The 20,119-nt window shown below is 42.2% G+C and overlaps 1 protein-coding gene across 1 annotated transcript in view; it reads right to left on the reverse strand.

Annotated features, from left to right (window-relative positions):
* Positions 1–1,272: 1,272 nt before the first annotated feature.
* TMPRSS15 (transmembrane serine protease 15) overlaps positions 1,273–20,119 on the reverse strand; it is a 184,103-nt gene continuing 165,256 nt past the window's right edge. Inside the window, exons 20-25 of the mRNA XM_072133217.1 lie at positions 18,726–18,775; positions 16,279–16,444; positions 13,741–13,922; positions 7,596–7,691; positions 4,205–4,344; positions 1,273–1,539 (exon numbers count right to left, since the gene is read on the reverse strand). Of these exons, the coding sequence (XP_071989318.1) occupies positions 1,384–1,539; positions 4,205–4,344; positions 7,596–7,691; positions 13,741–13,922; positions 16,279–16,444; positions 18,726–18,775 (790 nt within the window). The 3' untranslated portion in view covers positions 1,273–1,383. The remainder of the gene's footprint in view (positions 1,540–4,204; positions 4,345–7,595; positions 7,692–13,740; positions 13,923–16,278; positions 16,445–18,725; positions 18,776–20,119) is intronic.

Raw genomic sequence — 20,119 nt, forward strand, 5'->3', positions numbered from 1 at the left:
TGAAATATTAATGGGCCGCCTCCATTGTCGCCATTAAGCATAACAAAGACTCCTTTCATGAGTGTCTACAAAATTACAGTTCTCCTGCCATTACCTGCGCACGTTCTGCCAAATGATTATTTTCCCTAAATTGGCAACGTTCTTCATTTTCCTATTCAGAAGTGATGGGACTTCACAGTCCATATCAATCATTGGCGAAGCCTCAGCCTGACGCTGCACAAAGGAGAGAACGTCTCTGATCGGAGTCGAAAAAGTTTTCATTATTTACTTAAAGGGAGCCAAAATATTCTTCAGAAGGCGAGAAAAAAAGAAGCAATACAAAAATTCTGGAGCTCAGTGGTGAAAAATAAAAATTTCCAAGGAAAGAAACGAACCCTTAGACGATCTCATAGAAGGTAGAGATTTATACAATAAAAAAAAGAGAATATTTTGTATAATTGTAGCTCCAGACAAAAATTTTTTTTGCCCCAGTGACGATTGGATTTTCAAATTTTTTTTGCTGAAATGAGAACAGAGATTATCAATAAAGTTTCATTACAGACACATTACAGCTGGTCATTGCAGTCTGGGACTATAGTAACATCCAGAGAGGTCACCAGAGGTCACAGTGGAAAGAGAGTTCTGTAGCTAGGGGTCGTCCATAAGTCAGGTGTCCTAAGTAGGGGACCGCCTGAGGCAGTCCCCAGGTTACAAACAATATAGGGTCCAAAGGTTTGTCATTAAGTTGAATTTGTATGTAAGTAGAAATTGTATATTTTATAATTGTAGCTCTAGACCAAAATTTTTTGTCCCAGTGACAATTCGAGTTTCAAAATTTTTTGCTGTAATTGGACCAAGGATTATCAATAAAGCTTCATTACAGACACCTTACAGCTGATTATTGCAGTCTGGGACTATAGTAACATCCAGAGAGGTCACCAGAGGTCACAGTGGTCAGAGGGGTCCGTCTGTAACTAAGGGTCGTCTGTAAGTCAGGTGTCCTTAAGTAGGGGACTGTCTGTATATTACAAAACCTTTGCAGAGGAAAACCATTTACCGTACTTAAATATAATGATCCACATTATCCATAAAATCATACGTCACACATGCAGAGCAGCCGTGTTCTTCCTATCCTGGACAATCCCTTTAAAAAATGTACGATCTTCTAACTACATTTCAAATATTGCGCCGCTTGAGAAGAATACGAAAAATTTCTGTCATCACCGTGACGAATATATTTTTAGATTAAAAAATACAATTTTATTTGACAAATATAATGACATAATTGCCTCGTTGATTTCACATTTTTTAACATTTAAAGCTTTTTATTACAATCCAACAGATTCTGTACATACAAAATTATTATTTTTTTTTCTTTTATAGATTTTTTTTATTTTTAATCTTTCAAACAATGAAATTATGAATCCACTCTGAGAAAGCAGTGACTCTGACGTAGACTCCAGGGCTATTTGGTTGGGCGCATCCAACTCCGAATGAAGTCACTCCTACCAGGATCCATCGATTGTCTATGTGACACACGAGCGGCCCACCAGAGTCCCCCTGCAATGACAAAAGGATCCACCATAGAAGTAAGGTATCTGAGGAAGCGCTCTGTACTATCCTGGGTTTACTAGAATGGTGGAGCTGGAATACTCCCTTTATAGGAAAGATCGCATTTAATGACGTTAAATATATTTCAGAAATTCCAATTCTCTTAGTGAGTCCGAAACCGCCAAGTAAGCGATCACAGAGGAGATTCCTGGAAGTGGGATCTCATATAGATTCCCTGTGATTTCTACTCCTCAGCTTTCCTGCTGGGTCAATTACCTTAAAGGGATTCTGTTACTATGAAATTAAAGCCCAGTGTTCCTGCAGCTATAGGAGCCGATTTATATATGTCAGTGAAGAAATAATTCATAAATCTTGTGCATGTATTAGGTGGAATGTCTACTTTTTCACTCTATTCAATGGAGCTCAGTTGCTCCTGCTCTATAACATGTTGCCTGTAGATAGTACACTATATACAATCTGCTCAGCTCTTTCAGCTGCCTACATGCTGCCTACAGATAGGACACTATGTACAATCTGCTCAGCTCCTCCTGCACTATAACATCCTGCCTGCAGATAGGACACTATGTACAATCTACTCAGCTCCTCCTGCTCTATAACATGCTGCCTGCAGATAGGACACTATGTACAATCTGCTCAGCTCCTCCTGCACTATAACATCCTGCCTGCAGATAGGACACTATGTACAATCTACTCAGCTCCTCCTGCTCTATACCATGCTGCCTGCAGATAGGACACTATGTACAATCTGCTCAGCTCCTCCTTCTCTATAACATGCTGCCTTCAGATAGGACACTATGTGAAATCTGCTCCACTCCTCCTGCTCTCTAACATGCTGCCTGCAAATTGGACACTATGGGGCAGATTTACTTACCCGGTCCATTTGTGATCCAGGGGCAATGATCTATAGCATGCTGCCTGCAGATAGGACACTATGTACATTCTGCTCAGCTCTTCCTGCTCTATAACATGCTGCCTGCAGATAGGACGCTGTATATAATCTACTCAGCTCCTCCAGCTCTATAACATGCTGCCTGCAGATAGGACACTATGTACAATCTGCTCTTGCTCTATAACATGCTGCAGAAATGCAGACATGAGAAAGGTCACGATTATTGGTGCAAATACAGAAAATCGGTGTATGATACACGGACCTCATTGTGCAAAATAACAAAACTCATCAGACAAAGTTTCATGTGCTGCATTTATACAATAAAAACCCTTCCTGCGGAGACCCTCCTGTGACAGCGCCTGGGAACATTATACTGGAGTAGAATAGGGATGATTACAGGATTTTATCTTATTCTTTACACCCATCATTACCGTAAAATAGATTTAACACCTTCTTCTATCAACTGATGGCAGGGAATAGAATATGTTACATTGTAGTGTAAGAGCGGAGCCGGGTACAGCGCTCAAGTGCTCCTCATTTGTCTCAGCAATGAGCTATTGTGTGATAGCAGCTTCTATTGTCATATTTATTGTGTCCTTTTTATCTTTCTCTTTTTTATTACGATCCCGCCAATGCGTTCTTACAAAGTCGCCGGTATAGAAGGAGGCCTCGGTGTTGTGACTAGTTCACGTCATTGTCAGGGGGGGGGTTAGAAAAGCGCATCGGCGTCTCGGGCTGATAGACTGCTCCATAGTGCGCTATGCTAATTCCCAGTCATTGTTATGCACTGGGAGGCTCCGGGTGCTGCGCCACCAAGATGAGATCAATTGTCACTCACGTGCAGCTCAGGGAGGCGCAGCAGATGTTACAAGGGCTGGAGACACATTTTTTTGGGGGGGTTAATATTCATCTACTGACTGTGATGAGATGCTGGTGTTGGTATCTGCAGAAATGAGTCAACCTTGCAATCACAATCATTGTATAATATGAAAAACGAAGGCTACATTTATGTACATGTAAAGGTTTCGCATTACGTTACAGAATATACAGTATTGTACAGAACAGATCATGGGGGACATCAATCATAGGGGGTCTCAGGTTCGCCTATTTTTGCGCCTGGCTTGTGATCTATGATGGATCTAGTTCTGCCTTAGTAAATGCCCTTTGGAATTGTTGCATGTCCCATTCATTTGCGCCAAATTTGTCTCTAATTTTTACCCTACAAAGTAAATCTCATTTGAGACTAATAATGGAACCAGACTGAGAAAAGGTGACAGAACGTTCAGGGCTTCATTTTTACCCCAAAAAGTGTCAGCTTGTACAATGTCCGGACTACATTGTGATGTAAATGCAGGGACTAAAAGTTAAAGGTATGTTAAATTATTATTTTTTTTAATTCTTGCTCTTTTTAAAGAGGTTTTCCACGGTGAGAGAGGGAGGAGCTGAGGCTAAGAGCTGAGGAGTCTGCAGCACAGACAAGTCACATGTTGTTTTTTTTAAAATACATTCCAAACCAAAAAGCCCAACCCCTGTGACTACACAGAGGATTCTGTCAGGGTGCAAGGTAAGTTATAACACACAGTTTTATTGTAATGCAAATGCTTACAGAAAGCAGAAAGACATATGTGCAATGCAGGTGTAAAAGGCTCCTGCCACCTAGTGGAAATGAGGTCCTTGGTGACAGGTTCCCTTTAAAGTGGGTTCTGAAAGTGGACAACCCCTTTAAAAACAATCTACTTTATAACTGTATAGTTGTATATCTACCTGGCAGGTATCTACCCCTCCTTCATCATACCCCGCACAGATCATATTGTTGCTGATATTATACCGCGGCAATTGTTGTTGGCATTTTTCATTGGATACCAGTGGAACTTTCGCCTCCTGTAATATATTCGGAATAGGACCTGATGAGAAACAGTAGAAATAAAACAGTTAAGAATTCATTCCGAAGTCATAAAAACCCAAGGTGGGAATGCTGGTCACATGTATCACTGCCGGCAATGCGGATAATCTCATTCCAAGCTGTCCGATTGCACACGGCGTATCCATTGGCTCAGCACTTCCCAGCGGTGGAGCTCCTGCACCGGGGGCCTGATTGCTGAGCAGGTCAGTAATTACCAGCGTTTTATTATCATGGATGCCATAAACAGTGGCGCTTTATGGGGTTATTAAAATGATTTGCTCACATAAATTTTGATTTAGAAATACAGCGTAATAAACGCGATGGCCAGGTTGATGAGATTGTTAGAGATTGTTAGTGGGAGTTTTTTTTTTTTTTTTAACTTTTTTTTTTCATTGTTGACTAGAAATGTTTATGGACATAAAGCGAGGAAATCGAATTAGGACAATGGACGTCTCTGCTGCATTGCGGGAAGGCCTCTTCACCTCTTCCCATAGACTTCTAATGGATATTACATCAAACACATGGATTTCTATTACTGTCCTCCTTATTCCACCAAGTATCCAGCTTTGAAGGAAATCTACCATCGAAATCCATCATGATAAACTAGGGACACTTACTCATATATCCAAGCTCCGGGACTGTGGTAATTTTCTTGTATTTGTTATCCATGACCTCATTCCTTCTAAAATCAACCTTTATAATTATGCTAATGAGCCACAAGGGCTCCTGTGGGGAGTTACCAAAGCCTCAGCACTTTTCCTCACCCTCTGTATGCTGTAATCTCACAAAGTGGGAGGGGTAAGTGCTTTTGCACAGTGTAGCAGCCTGTGAAGCTACAGCACGGAGGAGCTTCGGTAACAACCCGCAGGGCTTTTTAAAGAGAACCCGTCATGCAAAATAACCCCCCTAAACTAAATATATTTTCATAAACTGCCATTAGAGAGCATTGACTCTATCCCTTCATTGTCCCTCTACATGCCTGTAAACCTAAGCAATGAGGTCCTAAAGCTGTATGCAAATGACCTGTGAAATGTCCAATGAAGCATTAGCATATTCAAGCTGTCCACTCTATTCATGAGTGGGAGGTACAGCCACACCCCCCGTGCTTGACTGACAGCCTGTATAATGATGTGAGGCTGTATAATGATGTGCTTCCTGGTGCTGGTGGCCACGCCCCCTACAGCCTGTGTGTGTGTAAAGGAGAGATACAGCAGCTCCAGGCAGCCATGTTACAGCAGAATATGTCAGATTCATGTGTAGCTGATGTCTGTGTCTCTCACCTGTGTATTAGGAGGATGCAGCATGTCAGCAGATGCAGCACACACACTAGCAATGCTTTACTATACATTACACACAGACATGAGCAGGGGGAGGAGAGGGGAGGGGGAACAGGGGTGACATCACTGCCTCTAACCATGTGACCAGCCTCATTTACATGATAAAAAATAGATGATTTTACAATGAATAATGTATGAAATAACTAGATAAAGGCTGGGATGGGAACCTTGTGAGCTGCTCCAACAGGTAGTAGTGACAGAAATAGTGACACAGACCTGATGACAGGTGTCCTTTAAGCTATTTAGCATGATTTTAAAAATTGAGGCCATGGATTCCAAATATAAGATTACATGGCAGCAAAATTTTGTTTGTCTGATGCATGTTTTTTGGTCGTATTTTAATGACTCTTTAGGCACATTTGGTTTTTTTGCACCATTTTCCAGCAGTTCGCTGTGTAGCAGCTTCCTGGTTTCGAGCCTAATTCATCTTTGTATTTCTCCTCCTGCTTCCAGATGTTTGTGGCTTATTTAACATTGATTTGCGCCTTAAAGGGAGCAAATAATTGCGCAAAAAATTGTTCCTGTCCATACCATACATAGGACAAGCAATGGTGTGAGTTATGCAAAAATGTGCACCTTTTTTTTTAAAATCTGCATTTGACTAAGATCTGAGACTATGAGAAAAATGAGGTGCAAAAAACAGACTCACAAAAGGTGCAAACAGAGCTCAGGGAAGGGGGGGGGGATAAAATAAATGACCCCCCCCTAGTGCAGGTTCTTCGAAATTGGAAAAAGTTTCTTCACCTCTGTGTTCATCACCAGGAACAAAATGTCACATAGCTGTGCATCACAGGGAACCTTCCTGGATGTTGTTTCCACTTTTTGTGTTGATAACATTTGGACCACAAGAGACAATTGTGCTCGTCTTTGACTTGCCAGTGGAAAACGTTGTTGATGATCCAATGTGGCAGCTTTCAAGTTGGAGGGTATATACCGGACATATAGGGGCTTATTTACTAAGGGTCCACGGATCGCACTTTCGTCAGATTATCAAAAGTTTCGGGATTTGCGCCGATGTGACAGGTATTTAACTTCGGATTGTGTCGCAGCTGCTGGCTTTCATACAACACAAATCGGGGGGTGGGCCGCCAGATGATCCGACTGATTCGGACTGAGCGCAGGATTTTAAATTCAAATTGTGTCGCAAGACAATGCACTTACATGCACCAGGAAGACGCCGGTGAACTCTGTCGGACCTGAGCGGAGAAGCAACAGTATATGCAGGATATCGGGCGCATGATCTTAGTGAATCACGGCAGATGCATTATACACGGACAATGCACTTTTGGGTAACGCACAGGACAGGTAAGTAAATGTGCCCCATAGGGGTCTAAGCTGGACAGAGCAACATAGAACAAGTATGTATAATTTATTTGTATAGCTTACCTCTAAAACTAAGGAATTTAACTAAAATTCTTTAGTGATTGGCAGGAGTATTGGGGCATGACTCGGATCACCTCAATCAGGGAACCAAAAGCGGGTCTGTATAGACATATAGAGGCAGATTTACTTACCAGGTCCATTTGGGATCCAGCGGTGGATTCGGGTCCGGACGGGATTCACTAAGGTAGTTCCTCCGCCCTCCACCAGGTGGCGCTGCTGCGCAGAAAAGCATCGGAACGCGCTGGAGTTCACCAGCTCGGGCTGAGTGAAGGTAAGTGCAAGCTCCGCAACAGATTTTTTTTTTAAAATGCGGCGTTTTTTCCGAATCCGTCGGGTTTTCGTTCGGCCACGCCCCCTGATTTCCGTCGCGTGCATGCCAGTGCCGATGCGCCACAATCCGATCGCGTGCGCCAAAATCCCGGGGCGATTCAGGGGAAATAGGCACAAATCGGAAATATTCAGGTAACACATCGGGAAAACGTGAATCGGGCCCTTAGTAAATGACCCCCATAATGTGCATTACAATAATTACCTTGACTTCCTAGCAGACCCCAGCCAGCAATGGTGCAGTTCTTTCCTGGTAGGAATATGTCCTGGCTTTCAGGCAGGCACACAGGTTGTATATAATCTGTAAAAAATAACAAGTAATTCATTTAATTAAGTTTCTGGTGTTACCAGGGCCCCTACGTGCTCTGGCTTCACAGGCTGTTATACTGTCTCCTGCTCCACATTGCTCCCTCAGCACTTCCCCCCTCCCTCTGCCTGATGTAAACTCATAAGGGAGAAAGTACTCCTTGCACGCTGTACAACCTATGCAGCTACAGCACAGAGTGGCTCTGGAAACAACCCCAGAGCCCTTTAGGCTTAATAGCATAACACGTTAATAAAAGTTGTTTTTAGGAAGGAGCCAGTGGATAACAAATATAAAAAGATTACCAAAGTCTCGGTGCCTGGATCTATGAGTAAGTGCCCCTGGTTTATCATGATGGATTCTGATGGTAGATTTCCTCCAAAAACTTTGTAGTTGTTGCACCAGAATTATCACAAGCTACAACCATCTGATAAGGTGAGTTCCTGCCTCTTATTAATCACTTTACTTTAGGCGCAATTTAGGTACAGTTTAGGCAATAGATTCAGGGACTTACATGTGATCCTCCTACAAGCTCCTCTCTGCTTCTCTCCCACTCTCCAGCATGAGAATGACCCTCACAACAAAGCCATAATGATGGGTCGTTCACAAACGAGGCGGCACAAAGAGCCGGCTCATTCACGTGAACGACCTGAGCTGGCTCACCTCAGTGAGACGATGGCTCACTAAACCCCTCCTCTAAACGGCTCGTCACGCTCCCTGTAGCCCGATACAATGGGGTTAAAACTGAGAAGTAACACTGAGCCCCTGTTCAGAGCAGCTCATCCCCAGCAGCAGAGCTTAGCCAGACACTAGTACAGATAATACAGACATTACATACACTGCAGACACTAGAACAGATAATACAGACATTACATACACTGCAGACACTAGAACAGATAATACAGACATTACATACACTGCAGACACTAGTACAGATAATACAGACATTACATACACTGCAGACACTAGAACAGATAATACAGACATTACATACACTGCAGACACTAGTACAGATAATACAGACATTACATACACTGCAGACACTAGTACAGATAATACAGACATTACATACACTGCAGACACTAGAACAGATAATACAGACATTACAGACACTGCAGACACTAGTACAGATAATACAGACATTACATACACTGCAGACACTAGTACAGATAATACAGACATTACATACACTGCAGACACTAGAACAGATAATACAGACATTACAGACACTGCAGACACTAGTACAGATAACACAGACATTACATACACTGCAGACACTAGTACAGATAATACAGACATTACATACACTGCAGACACTAGTACATATAATACAGACATTACATACACTGCAGACACTAGAACAGATAATACAGACATTACAGACACTGCAGACACTAGTACAGATAACACAGACATTACATACACTGCAGACACTAGTACAGATAATACAGACATTACATACACTGCAGACACTAGTACAGATACTACAGACATTACATACACTGCAGACACTAGTACAGATAATACAGACATTACATACACTGCAGACACTAGTACAGATAATACAGACATTACATACACTGCAGACACTAGTACAGATACTACAGACATTACATACACTGCAGACACTAGAACAGATAATACAGACATTACATACACTGCAGACACTAGTATAGACATTACAGACACTAGCACAAATATTACAGACACTGCAGACACTAGTACAGATAATACAGACATTACATACACTACAGACACAAGTACAGACATTACAGACACTACATACACTGCAGACAGGAGCTGCAGACTCTATTTACAGTTCATCACCTTCTATTTACAAAACATTCTGCAAAATCCTGAGCTCAAAGCAAGAGAGAAGAGAACTTTGCAGAATGTTGCAGATACGACATACAAGTGTTCCCCGTGTATCAGGATGACCCCACTGGGGGATCAGGGGGATACTGTGCAGAATTACAGGGGTGCAGCAGGAGACCAGCACTCTCCCTCCAGGAGAAGCCACTGCTGAGGAGGTCACTGGGTGCTGGGTGTCACACACCTGGGTGCTGCTGTGAGTGTTATCTTCATTCTGGGCTGTGGGAGAAGCAGAGAGGAGCTTGTAGCAGAATCACATGTAACTGCCTGAATCTAACATTGCGCCTAAACTGCGCCAAAATTGCGCCTAAACTGTGTTAAAGTAAAGTGATTAATAAGAGCCAGAAAATATACTTATCACAGATGGTTGTAGCTTGTGATAATTCTGGCAAAACAGTGCACCAGAATTTAGGCGCAACTACTACACTTAGGCGCACAAAAGTGATAAATGTGGCCCACTGTGTGTTATAGTAACTTATCTATCTTTTCACCATTTTTTGACTGTTACAAACCCCAAGGTAGAGCACCCAATTTTTCCTTTACTGGTGCAGCTGAATGTTTTGTGTTTTCGAGGTAGATAGATAGAGTAACCTGACTGGCTTCATCCAACAATAGATCTCTTTCAATAGAGAAACTTGCAGCACTTTGCAGATTATAGATGAGTGGGAGGTTTATTCACTTATGTTCAGTAACATATCCATGCCCATATAGGGATTTTATCAAGTGGCTTATTCAAGTGGTTTCAAAAACTGTCTAGATGGGAACTGAAATTTTGCTTAACATAAGTGAATAAAAAAACTCACTTATCTAAAGTTTTTGGAGTCCTGCCAGTCCTCTTTTATAAATACACATTAGATAGATAACTATATAAATAGAAATAAAGAAATAGAAACATAGATAAGTATAGATACATATCCACCCCGACTACCGTCCAGAACAGAAATATCCAACCCAAATGATCCCCTTTAACAAAATGTCCACCATAGATGGCCCTCTTTAATAAAATGTCCAGCCCAGATGCCGTTTTGAAAGTATTGTCCACAGCAGGGCCCACTTGAAAGAAAAAAAATGTATACTCACCGTCAAGCTTCTCCTCCCCGACCCCGCGGCCCCCGTCTTCTCCTCGCGGCTTCGTCTGCTCCTCGTGACTCTATCTTCTCCAACGGGCGACGTGGCGATGTCACGGCCGCAGGACTTCATAGTGTAAGGGCCCGCGTGGCACATAAACTATGACATCATGTGACTTCGCCATCCCCGCATCATAGTCATGCACCCAGGCGGGAAGAACAGAAGACGGAGCCCCGGGGCTGGGGAGAAGAAGCTGGAAGGTGAGTATAGATTTTTTTTTTAAGACTGATGGCGAATCTTCATATAGGGCCTTGGTTGCCAAAGGCCAAAGGCCCTGGGCGCCCCGCCCATACCTCCTTTATGAAGATCTGCCATTGGATAGATAGATTATCAGCTTGAGAAAGGCTCACTGTTTGGAGCCGAAACGTTGCTCTTTCACATGGAATAAATCCATTAAGGTACTTTTTCACTACAATCTGGTGTGCTGCTTTTTTTTCCTTTGTCTTTATAATTGAAGGACCTGATGCCCGGCCCTCTTAGGCGTGCACCCGCTTTTTATTTTTGTTTACCCATTTTCTGTTTTGATAGTGCTGCTTGGATCTTTTCTTACTGTAGATAGATAGGTAGATAGATGATAAATAGATAGGAGATAGATAGATAGATAGATAGATAGATAGATAGGAGATAGATAGATAGATAGATAGATAGATAGATAGTTGATAGATAGATAGATAGATAGATAGATAGATATGAGATAGTTAGATAGATATCAGATGATAGATAAGAAACAAAAAGAAAAAGGTGACAACATCACAACATTTCAGCTCTTGTGGCTCTGGAGCCTTTCCAGGTACGCAGGAGCTCAAACGTTGTGATGGTCACCTGTGAATAAACTTGTACACAGTGCGGCACATCTACCATACATTGACGCTAAGTGCGCCAGTTTATGCTGGTGCCCCTTCCCCGGCATGCACCGGATCTATTAGGAGGTCTTGACCTCTGACCTGGCATAGACAGGTGCAGGTTGTAGGTAAATATTTGGACGGTGATAGATAGATGGACGGATAAATAGAAAGATAGATGGATAGATAGATAGATAGATATCCTTCTTCTTCCTCTTTTTAGTATTGAGACTTGTTACGCTTTGGTCTATAGAGTCTGTGAGTTTCCAATAACTGAGATGAAATATGATAGAAGCAGCGATTAGCATACAGACCCCCGGAGCGCGGCTACGGAGGCGCCAAGTGCACTTGGATTCTGTGGCGAAGCAAATCAGGAAGGTACAGAAGAGAGAATTTTATGACCTTTTGACACCATAAATGTTGTGTGTATCAGGCATGAAAACTAATCCCAGCTTCACACTGTGCGCCACTCATAAACCAGCCTCCACAAAACAATTTGTAGGAATATGGATTTCTTTTGGCTCGGTTTGTGAACTATTCTGATTCCAGGCGTTAAGACTGAAATTCACCTCTTAGCTGTATTCTCCCTCCACCATGATGCAGATGTACAGAACTTTCTATTTCAGTCAATCAGCCGATCAATCCGACCTCAATCTTATGATGGAATACTAGATCTATTGGTCACAGATTGTCATTTATTCCGCTTTATTATATGATGTTATATTATATCTATGTTTTTAGTCCCATTTTATTTGGATTTTGGGCCTTAAGAGCTAAAATGTTGGCCCAAATATTGTTTGAACTGGGTACAGGGGTCAGAGGTGGAGGCCAAGTTGCAAAGGTGACCAAATGCATAGCCACATCTTCTCTATGATCTACTAAATATTACACTCCCATTATGTGTACTGTATTCTCATCTGTGTTAATCATAGCTGAGATAGGAATAGTGATTTGGAACTCCTGAACACTGGGCAAGAAACTGCTAAATTGGCCTGATATTCCATAAACTTTTATAAAATAATTATTAATTGTATTATGGGCAAAGTGCAGACAATCTGAGATACTATAAATTACTCCAGACAGACCCACGTAACTGTTGCCTATTTCAGTAAATGCTCGTAATGTCCCTTTAACCACCGGGCTACTACTACTACTACTGACTGTGGATCCTTTGATCCTGGGCCACCAGCCGACCATGACTGAGGCCTATGGCTCCCTTCCAGATCCCAGGAAAAATTGTGTTGTATGAAATTGGTCCCTGGAGCAAAAAGGATTGGGGACCATTGCTTACATGATTTTACAGAATTGGCTACTTATTGTCATGAGTAGATTATAATACAAGCAGTTTAGGTGATAGCCCGTGTTCCAAGCCTTCTAGGGGGCCCGTGGCCACCCAAACCATCCACCAAATTTTATACTAAGAAGGACCTTCACCCATGAAATCTTCGTACATCTGTTACTGCTCTCAATACACATGTGCACAATGGTCATTTCAGGACCTCTGAAGGTCCAGAACCCAAAGTTGAAAGCAGACAGAAAGGACACATCCTCCATTCCCCAAGGAGCTTGATTCTAGTACCAGATGAAGGAAGTGATTTCCAGACTTTTTCTATAATATACATACAGCCCAGGGACCATGGCAGTCTTAAAGGAAATCTACCATTTGTTTTTATGAATTGTGAAGCAAACATAGTATTGTAATCTGATAATTTGATAATCCCTAATCCGAGTGGTTTTTCTCAAAAACAATTAGTAAATTCAGGACCTTGCTGGCTGTTGTGTTTCACGGAGCTTCCTGAACTGTCCAGACAGGACTAATCATCCTGAGCTGGATGACTCATACACAGCAGCTGGGGGATGGTGCAGCGATTGATTACTTCTGCCTGTCAGGGACAACACAGCGATGACATCATTCTTTGGAGCAATGTATAATTATGGTAAGAGAAAAGTGCCAGGCAGCCACAGGAGGGAGAGAATCTCATTATCATAATTTTATATTAGTTTTTTTCATCAAAACCACTCAGTTCAGGAATTAAATAAGATATGTTTCTGCATCAGTGTAGCTACAGCATTCTCAAGGTATGTTTGCTTCACTATGCATGAAATAAAAGGTTAGATTTCCTTTAAACCGATATTGCGTATTGTAGTTGTATATATCGATTACCCCCCTAACTGAAATATCCAGATAACAGTAATTTACCTACCTGTATAACTAACAGGTGATTCCAGGTGCATCATGATGATATCACTATCTTTAGTGCGACGGTTATATTGTGGATTGAAGATAATCTGATCAATCAGTCTGCTCTCTATTGGCGGATAGGTCATGTTGGAGCTATCATACATTCCAAGTACGGCTCGCCAATTGGCCGGGAATAAATTCCTCCTGCGGATCAGAAAAGAGACCTATTAACGTCCCTATGACAAGCGTGACTGATGTCCCCTGTATTATTTGTGTTCATCTCCGACCTCTCAATTCGTACACACTCGTAATTTCAGCTTTGTATTGGATTAAGGGAGATATTTGATTATAATTGGAAAGTGCTTAATGCTTCCTGGCTGCACCGCGGGACACGCGTTCTCCAACACAGAAATATCAGCAGATTCCTCGATCCCAGCTCGAAAACTATAAATTATAACAGTAGCAGGAACAACAATACGATTATGAAGGGGTTATTAACTTAATTATAATGATACTTTAAACAGCTAAGTTAAAAATCTCGAGCCAATTAGTCATCGGCCCCATGACGCCAATGATTAGTATGTTCCATCCAAGGAACAATTGGTTTGAAGGATCGGTTCTTGGCACCTCATTTCTGCATGAGGGAAGACTAAGTGCAGTAAACACTGCAGCTGATATCTGCCGGGGAACCAAATGGGAAATCATTTGCATATCGCTAAAGGCTTTATCTACTAACCACACATTTCCTGCAAATCGGTATTATATGTTAACCAAACACATGAATATAAATAACCTGACCTAGGATTGGTCCAATAGCAGCTGTTGGAATATTGAATTTCCCATACTGGATAAGTGAATACAGAGCGTCTGTCAGATGGACTATTATGGGTTCTAAATAAGTCGTTTATACTGACAGAAAGTTCAGGGTCAAAGAAAAAACTTTATAAATGACCCATAAAATGAATTATACAGAAGCCTCTGAAGCTCAGTTTTTGTTTCTTTAGTATAATTGCATTCATTTAGCATATTTTCTTTTAAAAAGTGTTTTCCAATGAATAAAAATCTACTTAAATCTTTAATATAGGACCCCAAGCCAAATAAAATTGGATCCGGACAAATCAAGAGAACTCGGGCCTCTAACTGACCCAAATGCCCTATGCAAATGGAATGGACCTCCCAGTAGTCCCATAGACAAGACCAGTGGTAGACAATGCATCCCATGCTCCCACATGTATCCACATGTACCTTCTGAATATGAGATAAATATATGACTACTTTTTGGCTGAAATGCCTAAAAATTAATCTTCCCACTTGAATGCTCATGATGGGAATGCTTTACCAGTGCCTCTCTAGCTTCTATTGAGATGTAAGTACTGTGTGGTCCCAGACAACCCAAAAAATTAAATAAAACCATGGCAAAGTACAAAACACATGCTCAGCTTTGCCACATTCATGTATACCAGTCTGATTGCCGGTTATGACTCTGGATCCCTATAGCGAAAATGGCCTACTCGACCAGTGCTTGATTTTCCAGTAGTATGAGATTTCCCAAAAAATCCTATAGGAGTTATTAGAGATAAGACTGAACCAACACTCCATGCTCAGCCCAGACAAGTTATCCCCTATACAGGATTTTCAGATTGTTGGGGAGTCTGACCCTTGGACATCTATGAGAACATAACAATGGTGCCACTGCTCCATTTCCTATTTTGGGAATAATGAAGACTGTTGTCCATGAAATCCCACAGAAGTGATCACACATACCATGCCTAGATCAGCCACATGTATCCATTAAGATCCAGTAAGATCTTCACAAGTGTTCCATGTGAATCTAATAAAGCACTCCAAATACTAAAAGTGAAGATCCTGTAAAGCATCACTCCACTGACCTAGGAGCACTTTTCATATTTTATACGGTTCAAAAAGACACATGTCCATCAAGATCAACCAAAAAAGGGAAAGGATTGGATGAGAAAAGGATTTCTTTTGGAAACAATTCTATATAACATAACCATCAATGTTATTTAGGTGTAAAAAGGCATCTAGCCCCTCTTGAAGCTCTCTACTGTCCCTGCTGTGACCAGCGCCTGAGCTCGGCTATTTCACAAATTGACAGTTCTCATAGTAAAAAATCCCTGTCGACTCTGATGATTAAACCTTGTTTTCTCCAGATGGAGACAGTGCCCCCTCGTCTTTTGATTTGAATTAACCTGGAACAACTTTCCAACATATTTTTTGTTTGTACCATTCATATATCTATATAAATTAATCATGTCCCCTCGTAGTGGTCTCTTTTCCAGACTAAATAAATCTAGCCCCTCCATACCCCTTATGATTTTTGTGGCTCTTCGTTGTACCCTCTTCAGCTCCAGGGCTTCCATTTCATGGACTGGAGCCCAGAACTGGACGGCATATTTCAGTTGAGGCAGAACCAGTGCCTTGTACAGTGGTAATATTACATCCCTATCCCGAGAGTCCAGACCACTTTTGATACATGACATATATACAGAACCCCATATTAGAGAATGAATAAAATAAAAACCAGAAAATCATGACCTACCCATACACACAATGAGCCGCAGACACCAGCCACTCTTCATTGACCATTGTCGCTCCACACATTTGTCTTCCATTAAAATAAAGAGATACAATCCAAGGCCATGCCCCCACTGCAGCATCGGTCCCACCTACTATTCTGGAATTGTCCACCCGGCTTTTTCCACATTCTGTGGGGAAAAAAATGTATATATAAGTTTTCATCTTGGCATGAGAAAAATCAGAGCTGCATGGTAAAAAATTAGATTTTATGGATGTTGCAAATAAGTCTGTAGGCTAGACTATATAGATTAAATATGTACCAATAATGTACAGCTCAGTGGATTCACTTTTTGAAATCCCATTAAACTTCCTGCTAAGCTCCTTAGTAGCTTAGTCTCCGCCCACTTCCCTGCTGCTGAGGAAGATTTAGGTCCAGCTAAAATTCTGTAAAACATGATATGGTCATCATTCTGTTTGTTTTGAATGGGGGGTATTGCAATTTCTTAGAAATCATTATAAATCCAGGGGTACACTTTAGGAAGGCATTAAGATGCCCATTATATGTTCTTTATTATTGTTTAAAGGTTCTTTGCTTTTTGCGTATTAATGAGCTCTATATGTTCCCATAACTCTAGAGAGGTGAATTACCACTAAGCCATGTTACCCTGTGTCTGTGTGCTAGTAGTAACTATAGGCTGCGGAGTGTGTATCTGGGTGTATGTGTGCAGTCCTGGTGTGGGCATCTCGTAAGCCATAATTACGAGTGGTGGCAGCGAGGAGGTGTATGGAATAAGCGTGTGACTCTGTGCACTAACATTTGTAACTAACATGTGTTTGTGCGACCCTGAGCTGTGTGTGTGCCATGTAGTGTCAGGGATTCTGATGTGTTTGGTTTCCCTAACAGAATCGGGTGCTGGGTGCTAGGGGAGTAGAATCTAGCGTAACAACGCCATTTTGCGTAGATAGGTGGGACTTTATGGGCTAAATTGCAGGACACCCTAGGGTAAGTGTGCCCCGTGAACTGGAGAGTGAAGGTTAATCACAGGGTTCATCCTCCATCAAACGTCATACACTAGGGGCCTCCAAATTGGACTTGTAACCTGATTTAGACTGTATAATATGGACCCATTATCTGAATATGGCCTTCAAGTTAAAACGGATTGAGTTTAATTGAACATTATTCTCAGCCACTTTATTGGGTTTCTTGGCCCCATTCGGTGATGCTCCTGTCTTCTTTCCTAGGTGGCTGGGGTCTCTGACAGATTTATACTTGGTGTTTGGCTGCAGTGCCATTGGGTTTATAAAACACACCATTAAATGAATTTTAAAAGCCTTAGAGAGTTTAGTAAATTTTATTATCTTGCCTCAATGCTTTTTAAATTAACAGTGTAAAAGGATTTTGTATATTGTAGAACTTTGATTCCATTTAGTCTTCACAGCTCCAACGCAGGAAAATACATTTCCACAAAATAACAAAAACAAATCCTATGTATACAATCATCCAGACACATTGCCATATGACTTTTATATTTTACTAGTCCAAAGGTATACGATAATGGGGATAATGAAATTAAAAAGGCTTGCAAAAGCACTACAGCTGGTGCATAGGGTGAGATTTCACCCGGGCTCTGGAGCCTTATGGTTTTTGTTCCGAATACATTACATCAATATTTGGAATCCAGGTTTTGCATTGGGGCCAATTGGCTACAAGTTACACCTGTGAAGATGCGCACTATTTGGAATTTATTATGGCTTTTTACTATGGTGTTGGAAGGCTTCAAGACTTGGTGCATTCAGATGACCCGATGCTCGCCCGGAGCACAGGGTTGGGAGCACCCTCTTCCCTCCATGGGCAGATGAGCAGCTGCACCGAAAATCTGCCAAAACATGAAGTGTGGTGATGGTTTGGTGACACACCATGTGCTCAATGCACAGTCACCGGGAGCCATACATCTGGAGACTGGATCATGGCCCCCATAATGGTCACCTGAATGCACTCTAATAGGCAAAATGGTAGAATTTATAACCCCTCATATATTTACTAAGGGTCCGCGGCCGCACTTTAGTCAGATTTGCTGACATTTTCAGGATTTGCGCCGCTGTGACAGGTATTTAACTGGGGATTGTGTTGCATGCAATCGGATTGTGGTGCGGCTGCGCTGGCTTTCATGCAACAGAAATCGGGGGAGGGCGGGCCGGCATATGATCCGACTTATTCGGACTGACCGCAGGATTTAACTTTCAAATTGTGTCACAAGATCAAGAACTTACATGCATCAGGAAGAAGAAGGTGAACTCCGGAGGACCTGAGCGGGGAAGAGACACATGCAGAATATCGGGCGCATGATCTTAGTGAATCACGGCACAGGGCATTCCGGTCGGACAATGCACTTTCGGGGAACACGTCAGGACAGGTAAGTAAATGTGCCCCATTATATGCAGGTAGATATGAAGGTAAGTGATACCTACCTCTTGGGTTGCATTCAATGTAAATAACACTGTTATTAACGCAAGTGTCGCTGTAATGGAAAAAAAAAACAGACAAGAAAGTGTTAATATCCCCCCAGAAATAACACTATTTATTTCAGTAAAATATTATTTTATTTCTCTTTGTTGCATGAAATGTTTTATCACCGACTACCAACCACTTACCAAGTATAAAAATAAATCCTTGATATACAATAAAAAGCTGGAGATGTGAAGAAAAATGTAAACAGGCAATTAAAGTGCTAGAAAAACTCTACACATTGGGGCACATTTACTAAGGGTCCGCAGCCGCGAATCCGTCGGGTTTTTCCCGAATATTTCCTCTTTGCACTGTATTTCACAGGATTGTGGCGCACGCGATCGATTTTTGGCGCAATCGCGCCGACTTTCGCGCGACAGAAATCTGGGGGCGTGGCCACCGGACAACCCGAAGGATTCGGAAAAACCGCAGAATTTAAAAAGCCATTTGTGTCGCAAGATCAGCACTTACATACACCAGAAAAAAGCAGGTGAACTCCAGCGGACCTCGGCGCAGCAGCGACACCTGGTGAATATCGGCGCACAGACCTTAGTGAATCCCGGCAGAACCCGAATCAGCGTCGGAGAACCCGCCGCTGGATCGCGACTGGACCGGGTAAGTAAATGTGCCCCATTGTGATGATGGTCTGAAGCCACCGTCTAGTGACTGCAAATAGCAGGAACGTAAGATACAAAACTATACGTGTTCTGCAAAGAGGACCTGTCACCCAAATATTGGCTCAGGGAGCTGCTGTTTAGAACGTTTAGAACGTGTTTAGAACGACGGACTGCTGCTATCTTGGTATTCATGAGGGGACGGTCCGAAGAGGCGGTGACTGCCGCATGAAGCCTGGCAGTCACTTCCGGCCTATGGTATGGGAGGAGCGTTCTGGGGGAGAAGCTGTGGAGAGGGAATATGCCTCAAGCTTAGAGTGGTCCAGCATATTCATGAGGGGGTGGTCCTAGGTGCTTCCCTCTCCTCAGCTTTTCTCCCGGACCCCCCCTCCCATACCATAGGCTGGCGATGAGTGCCAGGCTTCATGTGGCAATCACCACCAGCTCGGACCGCCCCCTCATGAAAACGCTGTGCTTTCTAGCTTTATTGGTATGTTCTGGTAAAGCTAGCAATTTAACACTTCTATTACTGGGTGGCAGATCCTCTTTAATGAATATTGACTTACCCGTAGCCACCATACAGACACCAATTTATATAAAGTAGCACTTCAAGAGATGCCAAATAGCTTTGAACCACAATACTGCACTCCCAGAAGTCTACAGGACCCCAAGTAGTTCAATGTTCATCAGCTACAGCACCACACTGTTACTGAATTGTCCTTTGACCCTCTTTCAAATCTAAA

The sequence above is a fragment of the Engystomops pustulosus genome, chromosome 2 (genome assembly GCF_040894005.1).
Source record: "Engystomops pustulosus chromosome 2, aEngPut4.maternal, whole genome shotgun sequence".
Classification (NCBI taxonomy): Eukaryota; Metazoa; Chordata; class Amphibia; order Anura; family Leptodactylidae; genus Engystomops; species Engystomops pustulosus.